This window comes from Octopus bimaculoides, chromosome 26 (genome assembly GCF_046866305.1).
Source record: "Octopus bimaculoides isolate indiv1 chromosome 26, ASM4686630v1, whole genome shotgun sequence".
Taxonomy (NCBI): domain Eukaryota; kingdom Metazoa; phylum Mollusca; class Cephalopoda; order Octopoda; family Octopodidae; genus Octopus; species Octopus bimaculoides.
In genome coordinates, this window is record NC_142953.1 from 20,302,413 (window position 1) to 20,318,504 (window position 16,092).

At 39.0% G+C, this 16,092-nt stretch overlaps 1 protein-coding gene across 15 annotated transcripts in view; it reads right to left on the bottom strand.

Moving 5' to 3' along the window:
• LOC106867632 (uncharacterized) overlaps positions 1-16,092 on the bottom strand; it is a 291,771-nt gene that overhangs the window by 18,185 nt on the left and 257,494 nt on the right. For all 15 annotated transcript variants that reach the window (XM_089342993.1, XM_089342992.1, XM_089343005.1 and 12 more), the window contains 7 exons: positions 14,540-14,715; positions 12,616-12,801; positions 9,999-10,243; positions 8,030-8,462; positions 5,808-6,040; positions 4,507-4,627; positions 3,006-3,169 (listed from right to left, as the gene is read on the bottom strand). In XM_089342993.1, coding sequence (XP_089199119.1) covers positions 3,006-3,169; positions 4,507-4,627; positions 5,808-6,040; positions 8,030-8,462; positions 9,999-10,243; positions 12,616-12,801; positions 14,540-14,715 — 1,558 coding nt within the window. The remainder of the gene's footprint in view (positions 1-3,005; positions 3,170-4,506; positions 4,628-5,807; positions 6,041-8,029; positions 8,463-9,998; positions 10,244-12,615; positions 12,802-14,539; positions 14,716-16,092) is intronic.

Consider the following 16,092-nt stretch of genomic DNA (forward strand, 5'->3'; position numbering starts at 1 on the left):
GAGAGAGTAGTGGGTGCTTTTTATGTGCCACCAGCACAGGAGCCAGTCAGGTGGCACTGGCATTGACCACGTTCGAATGGTGCTTTTTACATAATATGATGGGCTTCTTTCACTTTCATCTACATCTATCAAATCCATTCATTGGTCCAGGGCTATAATAGAAGGCACTTGCCCAACGTTCCATAGGACTGAACCCAGAACCATATGGTAGGGAAACAAACTTTTTACCACGCAGCCACAGCTCTTCTAATCTTTTACACATTTCTGTCATTTAACTGCGGCGATGCTGGAGCACCGCCTTTAGTTGAAGAAATCGACCCCAGGACTTATTCTTTGTAAGCCTCATACTTATTCTATCAGTTCTTTTGCTGAACCGCTAAGTTTCGGGAACATAAACACACCAACATTGGTTGCCAAGCGATGGTGGGTGGACAAACACAGACACATAAATATATATATATATATACACACACACGATGGGCTTGTTTCAGTTTCCGTCTACCAAATCTACTTACACGGCTTTGGTCGACCCGAGGCTACAGAAGAAGATACTTGCCCAAGGTACCACGCAGTGGGACTGAACCTGGAACCATATGGTTGGAAAGCAAGTTTCATCCCACGTGCTTAGATTTATTTGTTTGTTTTTTCCTTCTGGTTTTGAGAGAGAGAGAGAGAGAGAGAGAGAGAGAGAGAGAGAGAGAGAGAGAGAGAGAAAGAGAGAGAGAGAGAGAGACTAGCGGTTTACTAATTAACTGACATACACCAAAACAGGTAGCAGAATAACACCTACGTCCCAAAGAAGAACAACAACTAAGACTACCCACTGAGAGATACTCAGCCATCCACTTGCATGTCTAGGTTGTTTCAGCCGTGTTTCTTATTCTCTGGTTGTGCAACAGGAAGACCAGAATTAGATAATTGGATGCAGCTGATGATTTCACACGGCTGGCTGGACTTTCAGCTTGTTTTTGACAACAGCACTTGTTGGTGCTGGAAGCACGCACACACACATGCAGATATATACTCATACACACAGAAGAGGGGAGAGAGAGACGGGGGAGGGGCAGCAGGAGATTACAATTTATTAATTGAACCGGATTGACATAAACATTTTCTCTCTTCTCAACCATATGAAGAGAAATATGTTCACACACGTAAACAGAGAGAGGGAGAGAGAGAAAAATAAGAGGGAGAGAGAGAGAAATAAGAAAGAGAGGGAGAGAGAGAGAGAGAAAGAGGGGGACAGAGAGAGAAAGAGAGAAATAAGAAGAAATAAGCGGCACCAAAATGTCTCATGTCCCAGGAAGAAGGATAGAGAGGAACTGATGTAATATTATTAACTCTTAAAGGCAGCGAGCTGGCAGAAACGTTGGCACGATGGGCGAAATGCTTAGCAGTATTCTGAGTTCAAATTCCGCCATGGTCAACTTTGCCTTTCATCCATTCGGAGGTCAATGAATTAAGTACCAGTTGCATACTGGGGTCGATCTAATCAACTGGCTCCCTCGCTCAAAATTTCAGGCCTTGTGCCTAGAGTAGAAAAGAATAGCTGTTTCAAATTTCTGGCACAAGCCCAGCAATTTAAGGGGAATGGGTTTGTCAATTAGATCAATCTCAGTGCTCAAGTGGTACTTTATTTTGTTGACCCAGAAAGGGAGGAAAGGCAAAGTTGACCTCAGTGGCATTTGAACTCAAACGTAAAGCCAAACGAAATCTTGCAAAGCATTTTGTCTGCATTGGTGGTGATTCGGCCATCTTACCACCTTAATCCTTCAGCATTTAAACCAGCCATATCTGGCCCAAATATGCCTTTTGTTTTAAAATCAAACTGGTCAGGTCTGACCTCTTATACCTACCCTACAATGTCATCTTAAAGCTAAGAGACAATATGAATAAATATGAATAAACAATATGAATAAATACATCAGAGAGGCAATGAGCGAGACCTCTGGCATTATGTCATGCTTGAGAAGAAGACCCACAAAGCCAAGCAAAATCGCAGTTGTGGCAGATACCAGTGTCATGCAAAAGCACCCATCTCAGAGTGGTTGCTGTTAGGAAGGGCATCCAGCCATAGAAACCATGCCAAATCAAACTGGAGTCTGGTGCAGCCTTCCAGCATGCCAGCCCTGGTCAAACCATCCAATCCATGTCAACAAGGACAACGGATGTTAAATGATGATGATGATGAAGCTTTACATTTGGAAGAGTAATTTGAACATTGAAGGGTTAATAATGATTTCAAATTTTGGCACAAGGCCAGTAATTTCATGGGAGGTGATAAGTTGATTATGTCAACCCCAGTGTTTAACTGGTACTTAATTCATCGACCCTGGAAGGATGAAAAGCAAAGTCAATCTAGGTGGAATTTGAACTCAGAACATAAGGACAGACAAAATGCCACTTAGCATTTTGCCCAGCATGCTAATTGTTCCACAGGATCACTGGCTTAATAAGGTACCACCAACAACACACATACACACACACACAGAACAAGTTTATTTTGAGAGTTAATAAACAACAAGACATCAAAAAAATAAAACAAGATATGAAGCTGAGTACTTTCAGATTAATTATAAATGGAGTCATATTAATCATTAATAAACCCAACGAAAAGACATGTCTGTTACACAAGTTGCATGTCACGAACATATCTGGTTAGGCTACTATATATATATATATTATATTATATATCTTGTTTTTGTATTTGGTTTGCAAGATTCTTTATGTGAATTCATGTGTTGAAGCATATTTTGTTGTGTCTGGGAAAAGTCATTCTGTTTTAACGCCTTATTAATTAACACACTCACTCGTTCGATTTCCACTCATCTACTTTCACTCTGTCTGTTTCCCTTCATCTGACGAACATTACAGACACATTTGATATGGCAAAATATCAAATACCAAAACATCAAGCCAAGAGAAGACCGTGACTAAAACCACTTGATAAGCATTCAGGAATAAATGAGAAAACAAACAAAAAAAAAAAAAAACGATTTACTAACTTGCAGTTGTCTCTTCTCTGACTCGAGGTTAGAAAGGTTCCGTTCCAAAGTCGAAACTTTCTCAGACAGCAGCTTCCTTTCCCGTTCATTGCGTCGGATGGTCTCTTCCTGCAGCATCAGGGCAGTCTGGGCACTTGCAAGACGGCCATCGATGCCTCGTTTATCTACAAAACATACCAGATTATTGTTATTAGCTACTTTGTCCATGCCAGGATGGGTTTAGATCACTAGTGTAGTTAGGCGGGGGCGGTAGGGGCAGCACTTTCAAAGGGGCATCCTTTTTGGGTCTGCTGTAGGCAATATATGTTTTTGTGGGGTCTGGGGATGGTAAACGGAAGGGCTGCCCTGGGTGGCACACACTCTAGCTACACTAGTGGTTTATATGGTTTGTTAATTCATTTATGCATGTATGTAGGTGGTAAGAAGCATGCTTGCCAACCACATGGCTCCGGGTTCAGTCCCACTGCATGGCACCTTGGGCAAATGTCTTCTAATATAGTCTTGGGTCAACCAAGGCCTTGTGAGTGAATTCAGTATAAGGAAACTGAAAGAAACCCGTTGTATATATATATGTGTGTGTGTGAGTACGTGTCTTTGTGTCTGTGCTTGTTCCGCACCAGTATTGATATTTTTAAGTCTCTGTAACTTAACAGTTTGACAAAACAGACTGATAGAATAAGTACCAGGCTCGAAAAAAAAAAAGTCTTGTGATTTAAATTGACTAAAAATTCCTCAAGGTAGTGCTCCAGCATGACCACAATCTATGGCTGAAACAAGTAAGATACACACAAACACACACACAGGGTACACGACTGGTACTTATTTCATTGACCCCAAGAGGATTGAAGGGAAAGTTGACCCCAAGAGGAATTTGAACTCAGAATGTAAAGACGGATGAAATGCTGCTAAGCATTTCGTCCAGTGTGTTAAGGATTCTGCTAGAGAGAGACAGTGTGTGTGTGTGTTGTGTATGTGTGTGTGTGTGAGAGAGAGAGAGAGTGTGTATGTGTCTGTGTGTTTGTGTAAGAGAGAGAGTGTATGTGTATGAGATAGAGATTGTGTGCATGTATGTGAGAGCGTGTGTGTGTGTGTATGTGAGAGAGAGAGAGTGTGTGTGTATATGCGAGAGAGAGAGAGTGTGTGTGTATATGCGAGAGAGAGAGAGAGAGAGAGTGTGTGTATGTGAGAGAGAGAGAGTGTGTATATGCGAGAGAGAGAGAGAGAGTGTGTGTGTATATGCGAGAGAGAGAGAGAGAGTGTGTATGTGTGAGAGAGAGAGTGTGTGTGTATGAGAGAGAAAGAGAGTGAGTGTGTATGTGAGAGAGAGAGAGTGTGTGTATGTGAGAGAGAGAGAGAGTGTGTGTATGTGTGAGAGAGAGAAAGAGAGTGAGTGTGGGTATGTGAGAGGGAGAGAGAGTGAGTGTGCATGTGTGTGTGAGAGAGAGAGAGAGAGAGAGAGAGAGAGAAAGGAAGAGAAGAAGAAACCAGTTTGTGCATTTACCTTCTTCCACTTCCATTAATGACTTCTGAAGTTGTCTGAGACGTGATTCTATCTGGTTACGTGACTCCTCACTGTCTTCCATCTGTGTCTCAAGACTTCGAACATGGGCCAAAGCATCATCCTTTAACAAATGGATAAGAAACAGATAAAGACAAATAAAAAAAAAAAGGAGAAAAGAAACACAAAAAAACCTTCAGCAGTTAGAAGGCAACAACAAAAGCAGACAGCAACAACAACAACAACAACATCAGAAAGAAAAAGAAATAAAAACAAAAAGGAACCCCCTTCCCACCACCACCAAAAGATGGAAAACTATATAAAACGAGAAAAGTCTTAATAGATTAGATGACATAATTTAGCCAATAAATCACGGATTATGTGTTTCTGATGTTTTATAGCAAAAAGATCAGCCTGGATGAAGATAAAGAAATTTGATGAAAATATAGATTTTTTTCTTTTTTGCTGTTGAAGGATATGAATGCTTCTATTAGAGGAAAAGTTATGAAAGCTTTGGTGTGGGAGGAAGAGAGAGGGAGAGAAAGAGGGATTTAAAATACGTGGTCAGAAGTTTGTTTCCCAACTACATGGTTCTGGGTTCAGGCTCAATCGTTGTTGTCATCATTTGGGCCCCACGAAGGCAATGACTTTGTCGATATGCTGTGCTTGAGAAGATCGGTCAAGCCAAGTGAAACCATAGTCATGGCTGATGCTGGTGTCGTATAGCTGGTACCCACACCAGTGGCATGTAAAAAGCACCTTTTGAGCATTGGGCCTCACGGAGCCAAGGTGGTCGATGCCGGTGGCACGTGAAAAACACCTTTTGAGTATTGGACTTCACAGAGGCAATGACAAACGACCGAGACCTTTGGCAATATGCCATGCTTGAGAAAGAAACCCAACAAATCAAGTAAAATTGCAGTCATGCTGGTGGCATGGAAAAAGCATCCATTACACCCTGTAAAGTGGTTGACGTTAAGAAGGGCATCCAACTGTAGAAAACCCTGCCAAATCAGACTGGAGTCTGGTACAGCCTTCCAGCTTACCAGCTTTGGTCAAACCATCCAACCCACGCCAACATGGACAAGGGACGTTAAATGATGATGATTTGTTTTCTGTGCTGCTATGGGCTGGATGGTTCAACAGGAAGGAACTGGCAAGTCAGAAGATAGAACCAAACCCTGCAGTCTGTTTTAACCTGGTTTCTACGACTGGGTGTCCTTCCAAATGCCAGCCACTTTTCAGGGTGGATTGGGTGAGAAATACATTAAAGTATCAAATGTAAAAAAATTTCCCAAACTCACTCTATCTTTCTCTGCTTTAGTAAGTTGTTGAACAAAATCTCTGAGTGCTCGACGGACCAGCTCAGGGTCAACATTGGCAGCTTGTACGAGGGAATTGGAATCCATTCGGTTTGGAGACATATTTCTGGAAAATGGTCTGGCAGCAGGACTTTGAGAGCGTTCGGGAGATCCAGTGCGAGGAATAGGTGTGCCACGGCCTTCAGCAGTAGTAGTAGCAAAAGTATTATCAAAACCTGAATCGGAAGAAAAAAAAAATACAGTAGTTAGAAAAAAAAAATAAATAAAACAAAAATGTTTTACATGGCTAGGTGCAGGCATAGCTGTGTGGTTAAAAAGCTCAATTTGCAAACATGTGGTTCCAAGTTCAATCCACAGTGTGGCAGCCTAGGTAGACTTAGGCTGACCAATGCCTTGTGAATGAATTCTGTAGATGGAAACTAGGTGAAGCCTATTGTATGTGTATACATATACAAACACACACATATATTTATATATATGCATGTGTCTTTGTGTTAGGCCTCTTCCCACCCACCACTTGACAACAGGTGCTGGTTTGTTTATGTCCCTGTAATCAAGTGTGTTGGCAAAAATGACTGACAGAATAAGCACCAGACTTTTAAGAAAACAATTCCTGGGGTTGATTTGTCTAACTAAAGCCTTCAAGGTGATGCTACAGCATGGCCACAGTCCAACGACTGAAACAATTAAAAGAACAAAATGGGAGTTTAATTCTGAGGATTAGGATTTAGGGTTAGAACTGCTTTTGCCTAAATATCATCATCAAAGGTCTTTGTTTAACCCTTTAACATTCAAACCAGCCACATCCAGCCAAAAATATTCTCCCTGTTTCAAGTCCAAACTGGCCATATCTGGCCTCTCACACTTACCCTACAACGTCATTCTAAAAATAAACAATCACATCATTAAAATCTCAAAGGTGCAAGATAATGCATGATTAACTGAAAACAATGTGAATGAATAATCATTATATTTGATAGTGCATGGCTCAGTGGTTAGAGCATCGAACCCACAATCATGAGGAAGTGAGTTCGATTCCTGGATTGGGCTGTGTGCTGTGTTCTTGAGCAAGACACTTTATTTCACTCATCTATAGAAATGAGTTGCAGCATCACAGGTGCCAAGCTGTATCGGCCTTTGCCTTTCCCTCGGATAACACTGGTGGCATGGAGAGGAGAGGCTAACTTGTGCCTTGAAGGGAAACTTTCTAGACCAACATTCATGACCACGGAGGTCTTTACTCTTTTAACCCCATGTTTTTTTGTTTTTTACATTCAACAGAGGAGCGAAGTGAAGGCTAAAGGGTTATACCTACCTACATATATATATGTATATATTCCTTAACCATTTAAACCAATCATATCCAGGATCCAAATATTTTACCTGTTTTATGTTCAAGCTGGCCATATCTGGTCTCTTATACTAATCCTACAATGCCTTTCTAAAAATGTACAATCACATCGTTGAAATCTCAAAGTCATGAGACAATGTGTGATTGATTCAAAACAATCTGAATAAATAAGCATCACATGTGACTGAAGGATCATCTCTTATTTAGTTATAAGGAGAAAGTGTTGGTACCAGACCAGTCCACAGGATGATGAGAGACATCTATGTTTCCCACTGGATTAAGATGTTAATCTGTTGTCATCCTAATCATGTGGACTCTACACTGCTGACTGATACGTGGAGGACTATGGAGTTGAAACAAAAAACTTCGACTCCGACTCCACAACCCTAGATACAGCATTTATTAGGTGCATCACAACTGTTGCTGCTTTCTAGGACGGGGCCATAACTCCTTTCCAGAATTTATGCTTAGAAATATACAGGCGCAGGCATGGCAGGATGGTTCAATCCTGCGGTGTATCACCTTGGTCAATTGTCTTCCACCATAACCCTAGGGGTCAACCAATGCCTTCTGGGTGAGTTTAGTAGGCAGAAACTGAAGCCCATATATATATATATATATACATACACACACACTGAGATTCCAAAGTTTCTGTCTACAAGGCATCAGTCAACTCAGGGTTACAGCAGGAAACACTTGCCCAAGATGCTGTGCAATGAGACCGACCCCAAGACCTCATGGTTGACAGGCAAATTTCTTAACCACACAGCCATGCTCGTGAATAAAAAGAAAAAACAAACAAAGCAGAAAATGAAATCAGATAATATTTTTACAGATGCCAAAACCAACTAACCTTTGGTTGGTGATATAGGGCGAGATCGACGAGGGCTTGGACTGCGAGAACGAAACATGTTAATAGGATTGGTTGCATCTTGTTTAAAGCCAATAGTTCGGCGCAGAGAAGATACAATGCTGCTCATTTTGTATTCCACATCTCTCTTGGCCCCTTCAAGACGTGACAGTTGGGTTTCAAGAGCATTTACTCTACCCTCGGCACCACTCAACTTGAGACGAAGTTCTGATAATTCACTGTTGGTGTTGTCAAGCATCACTTCGAGGTTCTTCTTTTGGTCTTCAAGTTTCTTCTCAGTGTGGCTGCTGTCTTCAAGTGTTATCATGAAATTCTTCTCCTTCAGACGATATTCATCCTGGATTTCAGCCATCTTCCTCTGGACGTTAGCCAATTCTTTACGGAGAGCTTCCCGACTAGCTTCAGTTTCTACAACCTGTACAGCAAAATATTTAAAAGAAAAGTTTAAATATTTATTTATCAAAATACAATGAAATGAAATTAAAATAAATATTTAACTAAAAGAATTGAAATAAATTAAAACTATTATTTAACAAATTACAATGAAATAAAATTAAAATAAATATTTATATTTAACTAACTAAATTGAAATAAAATTAAAACTATTTAACGAATTACAATGAAGTTAAATTAAAACATTTATTTATCAAACTACAATAAGATATAATTAAAACAATGATTTCACAAACTACAATGAAATAAAATTAATACTTTAAATTTTCTTCTTAAATATTTTTTATCCCATTTTTTTCTAACATTTACTAAACATTCCTAAAATTCTTCAGTAAATTTTAATTAAGCATCATTTAATGACAATGGCATCTTAATAATACATCGTCATCATCATCATCCACATTTAACATCTGTTTTCCAGTTGCACGAAACAATTCTTTCTCAAACTTTTGTTTTTCAGAAACAGTTGTTTAACCCTTTAGCATTCAGATTAGTCTGTCAAAAATAATGTTTATTTACTCGCATTGTTTTAAATTAATCATGCATTATCTTGTAGCTTTGAGATTTTGATGAGGTAGCCATTAATTTTCTGAATGATATTGTAGGGTTGTTGTGAGAGGTCAGACCCGACCAGTCTGGACATAAAACAGGGAGAATATTTGGGCTGGCTATGGCTGGTTCAAATGCTTAAGGGTTAATGATAACTTGTGCATCATTATCACCACCACCACCACCACCATCATCATCATTTAACGTTCGCTTTCCATGCTGGCACGGGTTGGATGGTTTGATGGAGGGCTGGTGAGCCAGAAGGCTGCACCAGGCTCCAATCCGATCTGGCAATGTTTCTGCGGCTGGATGCCCTTCCCACTCCAAGAGTGTAGTGGGTGCTTGTGTATAATTGTAAATATAAGAAGAGAAGTCATTTCTTGTTGGCAGGTGGTGGTGGTGGGGTTTAAGCCATTTTATAGGATTAATTCTTTGGGGAAAAAAAATTAAAAAAAAAAGCTCCAAATGCTTATACAGGGGATAACTACTATATTTAGTGGCATATAAGATGCACTTTTTCCCCCAGAAAAATATCTTAAAGGGACCCCCCCCCCAAAAAAAAACCTTGGGTTCTTTATGAGAAGTTAGGCTCCCCATAAAAACTTTAATGAAGTAAAACCCTTTTTTTTCTTGAATATGTCCTGCAGAAACTGGTTTGCATCTAATATGCTTGTGTGTCTTTTATGCCATCAAATATGGTACCTTGTTAGGATCTGTAATCCGTGGGCTCAGTTCTGGTTTCTGTTGTATTAAACAGGTAACAGACACACCTCCTACTAGATAGTGGGTGGGCTGGTCTATCACAGGTATGTCAAGTGAGTTAAAGACTGAAAAGTGTTGACCAAAGATAAAAAATGTGAATTCACAGCCCCTAAAATGATAATTTGGTACTTCACCCACTGGATATATATATATATCTGACAATAGCCATATAAAATCTTGCTCTTACCTTCTGTTTCAGGTCAAAAGAAGCTTTCCTTGTTTCCTCTTCTCGCTCCTCATCACGGGAAACTCTGGCCTGAAGTTCATTCACTTCTTTACCCAGTTTGCTGCGTTCACCATCAAGCAACTTCACTTGGCGACGTAACTCTTGCAATTCTCGACGTGCATCCAAACGAGCTTTCTCTACTTCACGCAGATTATTGCGCAATTCTCCAGCTTCCTTCTGGATGACCATTTTCTGTTCTTCAATCACTGGTGAAACAAAATGCAATACAATGAAAGAGTGTATCGGCACACACACGTGTGTGTGTGTGTGTGTATATATATATATATATATATATATATATATATATATACACACATACATATATAAATATATTGTTACGAATGCCCACGCGCGAAGCACCTCAACAAAGAGAAAACTCGTGCGCGCGAACGTCGACACTCAGTGAGTGATGTCCGCCACGACTAAGCCCAGCCGGAGCACGCAACGAAGACAACAGGCAAAAGGAAGAAATAACACAGACCACACGTTGCGTAGTGAAACTAACTTTTTTGTTTTTGCATCATCAAAACAAAATAACATTGCATTCAATAACATGTAACAATAGCGTTTCCAAGCATTTAACAGAGTTTCAGAACAATTACAATAGTCTACAATCATTTCATAATCATAAAGTTTACAATCAAAGTTCGTGTATCGAGAGTCAATTAAAAAAGTTCTTTTACTTCTTTGTTTTTCTTTTCTTTTTAACCACATGTAACAACAAAGTTCTTTCTTTTCTTTCTTTTCAACCACTTAATATCACAATTAACAAGAGTTAACACAGTTCTTTGCAAAAACATATAACAACGCAAGTACACTTTTCTTTAAAGAAATGCAAACAAACCTTCACCGCAAGAATTTCCTTTCCTTCAAATATCCCACTACAATCACAAGAACTGACCAACGTAGTCTACTACAATCTTTTGCCTGCCACAACAGTTCCATCTCTCAACTCTATCCATTTCTGCTGACTGGTACCTTCTGACCATAGCCTCTCTGTCGGTCTCTTTGTTCATCTTGCTTCCCTACTGGCCGCTGGCCTTCACACCGGCTCGCGTTCTTCACTGGCTGACCACTTATGCCAACTGCGATTCCTAAATCTATCCTACCGTATTTATGACAGAAACTGTACCCAGCAGTCCTACGTTACCCCCTCCAGAGCTGGGTCAGTTTAGTACAGTTCCTAACTTGTTTTTCTAAACTTTCGGTGACCGGAAAGGGTCATCGATCATACTCCTATGCTAAAAATAACTGTTCTTGTTGACAGGACAAAAGAAATACCATTGTCCTCAACAACCAGAATACGGTTTCAAACCCATCTCGGGAAATAGGGACATAATGTTATTTTGTTTCTCGGTGGTCGCATCACTATGTATATATGGTATGATGGGTAAATTGTTGCCATTTTATATTTATAATTTCATACATGCACATTGTTTGTTTTGGATTTTGTTGACAACACAGTATGGTAGGGTCAGTTGGGCACTGTCTGTGAGAAAAACAGCACCATCACACAAAATTTTGAAATGACATGCTGTACTGCCTGGCATTCGCGGCCAGAAGCTCCATGTAAGCATTTCAGAGTGTTTGTGCATCAATCTGAGGACATCTACCGAGAGTGATAAAATTCAAACGTCCAGTCAACACCATGGTGTTTGAAGTGATCACTAGTGATGGTGACATTATGCCTCCATTCATCTTACCACATGGCCTCAGACTAAACACAGGGGTCTATATCAAGTGCCTGGAGGAGGTGGTGCTGCCCTGGGTGAAGAGGGTGGCTGTGGAAAGATCCTATGTCTGGCAACAGGACTTTGCACCATGCCACACAAGTAGGAGAACCCAGTCATTGCTGTCAGACAATTTCTGCAACCACATCACCCCTAACATCTGGCCACCTAACTCCCCAGACTGCAACCCCCTTGATTATTATGTGTGGGGCGCAGTTGAGCGAAAGACCAACAAAACTCCTTCTAACACCAAAGATGAACTGAGGGCAAGAATTATGGCAGCATTTACCAACTTGAACAAGGAGACTGTCCAGAGGAGTTGCAGGAGATTCCAAAGTCGTCTGGAGGCCATGGTTGAAGCCAATGGCGATTTTTTAGAATAAATTTACTCTTTTGTATTTGTAGATATTTTTATGTAATTTTGGTAAATATATCTGTTAAAATGAGATGTCAGTGTTACTTTCATTTTGTGTAATTTAGACGACAATATATTCACTGCACTCTGTATATATGTGTGTGTGTGTGTGCATGTGTTTGTGTTTATACATGTATCACCAATTAACGTCCACTTTTCCATGCTTGCATGGGTCAGATGGAATTTACTGAGTTAGATTTTCCTTGGCTTGATGCCCTTCTTATTACCAATCTTTTCCTGTTTTTGGGCAAGGTGATATTCCCCCATGGCCAGACAAGGTTACACACAAACACATAAATTCATACAAACACACACACACACACACACAACAAGCTTCTTTCAGTTTCCATCTACTCTTCTGATGAATCCACTCACAAAGTTTTTGTTGGCCCAGCTGACTGAAACAATTAAAAGATAAAACACTAATTAATACCTCCATTCTTTTGCTGATATTCTTGCAAGTTCCGATTCAGTTCCATTTTCTCTCCTTCACACTTCTTAATGGCATTACGAAGTTCATCTGACGTCCGTTCCAAAGCTTCCTTCTCTCTCGTTTCATCGTAAATATTTCTCTTCAGTTCTATCGTATCTTTTCTCATCAATTCCTTTTGTTCTTCAACTGGAAATTTCATTTCAAGAAAACATAACTTTTATTTATTTATTTCTATATTTATTATTTAGTTAGCATTACATACAATGTTTTTGCTGTTTATCAATGTTGTATAGATTGAACAGGTGAAAGCATGCGGCTTAGTGGACAGGGTGTTGCACTCATCATTGCAAAGGAAAAATTACACACACACACACACACAACAAAACGTTTCTTTCCTTCATTCGTTTTCCGGCACATCCTTTCTTAATACAGAGCAGGGTCATTAAAAATTGCCCTGGTGTGGATTTTATGCATCAAATGAACGCCTTACTTCCTCTCAACCATACTACTTTAGAATTCGCTACCCTTCTTTGGCTACCGTCTGTGGTACCATCTTGAATCAGCCTAACTTTTCCAGATAAACTTTGACAAATGGTCACACCACCCTACACACTTCCCAAAAGTAAAAACAGACAAAAATCTCTCCCAATCAATTTCTCTGTAAATCTTCTCCCACTGCACTTTCTTAGAATAAGTACAAAATTATTTATATGAAAATAAATTGAAATAAAATAAAAATACCAATCAAGCTTCATTACTATGATTGCAATAGATTAAATAGATTATATGGCTTATTTTAACGAGGTGCTGTCACTACAGTACACACAGCCTACTTTGATCTTTTTACAATTAATTACATAGTAATGGTGGAGGCACAATGGCCCAGTGGTTAGGGCAGCGGACTCGCGGTCATAGGATCACGGTTTCGATTCCCAGACCAGGTGTTGTGAGTGTTTATTGAGCGAAAACACCTAAAGCTCCACGAGGCTCTGGCAGGGGATGGTGGTGAACCCTGCTGTACTCTTTCACCACAACTTTCTCTCACTCTTACTTCCTGTTTCTGTTGTGCCTGTAATTCAAAGGGCCAGCCCTGTCACACTGTGTCACACTGAATATCCCCTGAGAAGTACGTTAGGGGTACACGTGTCTGTGGAGTGCTCAGCCACTTGCACGTTAATTTCACGAGCAGGCTGTTCCGTTGATCGGATCAACTGGAACCCTCGACGTCGTAAGCGACGGAGTGCCAACAGCAACAACATAGTAATGAGTTGTCTTAAAGCGCTGTCGCTATGAAACACACGGCTTACTTTGTTATTATTACAATAAATTATACACCTGTCAAAAATTCAGTAGGGTACCCACATATGACTAGCGCCCTGAACAAATAAAATTGAATAATGAATGGTTTTTCTGAAGAAAATTAAGCTTGATGAAATTTCATCAGTGAATCATAACTATTCTATGCACACATACAAGTTGCTTGGAGAGTGTGCACAAATGGTTTGTTAATGTCTTTGTATGCAGTTCATATAGCTTGCAAATTTTGATATTTTATATAGGAAATAATATTTCTTATATATTTTGCTAAAAACATAACTATGTATTGATTGATAAAAACATAACAAAAGGAGTGGAGATGCACACACACACACACACACACACATTTACGTATTTTATTAAGCATTTGCTACTGATGGGTGGATAAATAAAACGTTACATGCCTTTATGTAAAGGTTGGGTGTAACTCAAAACAAGATTATCCCTATTTATATATATATATTTCAATTACTCATATAACGAAGAATTTAGTTAACGAATTTGGTGCTGGAATGTGTTATGTTCATATATAAAGACCCCACTATATATAAATTTGATATGGTTTGTCTTAACGAAGTGATGTCATAACAGCAGATACGCAGCATACCTTGTCTTATTTTACGGTTGGCTTCAATCAGGTCCCGCCGTACGCTGTCTCTGGCCTCTTCCACTAGTTTCAATTGAATCTTCAGTTCTGCAACTTCTTTCAGAGCCACTTCACGGTAACGCTGCAGCTCTTTCGTTCTGTTAGTCAGATCTTTAATTTCCTTATCGTTTGCATTCCTGAAATAATAACGATAAAATAAATAAAACAAAATAAAAACAAAAATTAACATCTATCACAAATAAAAATGAAAACTGATAAAATTGAAATGGGGAATCAAATTAAAATAAGATTGATTTTGTTATATACATGCTATATATATATATATATATATATATATATATATATAGCATGTATATATATAGCATGCTATATATATATATATATATATATATATATATATAATATACACACATATATAGATACATATATATATACATATACATACATACACACTCTTCATTTATGTATATACATTTCCAAAAATAAGTTTAGAGGGATATATCCTGGTGGTTACTGTGCTTCCCCTTAATTTGGTTTCCAAATGCCATTCTTCTTATCATTATTAATAATAGATATGCAGTATTTCACCCATCACTACGTTCTGTGATCAACTTTGCCTTTCATCCTTTCGGGGTCAATATATTTAAGTACCACTGAACACCAATTGACTAATCCCCTCTCCCCAAATTTCGGGCCTTCTGCCTTTAGTAGAAAAGATTATAAATAATATATATATATATATATATATATGCAGAATATGGGGGTTTAGTTCACTGGTGATATAAACGAATAGGTACACTGGGTAAGTGCTGCAATGGATTATCAGGGCTCCAATCTCGTAACTGAGACGGGAGCTATGCAACCATTTTAGGTTTCCGATATCACGGATATATATTTGCGAAAGAGGACAACAAATGCCAAAACATAACAAATTATTATTCTTAAATTATTTGAAGTCTTACAGCAGTTTCTGGAATAGGCGAGTATGTCTGAATATGGGTGTTCCATCATCAGAGACAAATATAAAATATAAAGGATTTAGATATGGAAAATATATGTAAGACCTCAAATGATTTAAGAATAATAATGTGTATGACTTGAGGTACTTGTTATGCCTTGGTGTTTGTTGTCCTCTTTCACAAATATATATATATATATATATATATATATATATAACACTGGGGTCGATGTAATTGACTCCCCTTCCCCCCAAATTGCTGCCCTTGTGGTAAAATCTGAAACTATTATAATTATCATTGTTAAGGCAGTGATCTGGCAGAATTGTTAGCATGTCGGAGAAAATGCTTAGCAGCATTTCTCCTGGTTCTTTATATTCTGAGTTCAAATCCCACCAAGGTCAACTTTGCCTTTCATCTTTTCGGGGTCAATAACATAAGTACCAGTCACATACTGAGCTCGATGTAATCTAGACCCCTCCCCACAAAAATCTCAGGCCTTGTGTCTATAATAGAAAGCTAGAGAATCGAAGGATTACCAGCAATTGCTTAAAGTCTAACAAGGTGAAATTTAAATACAAAAATCCAATCAGAAAA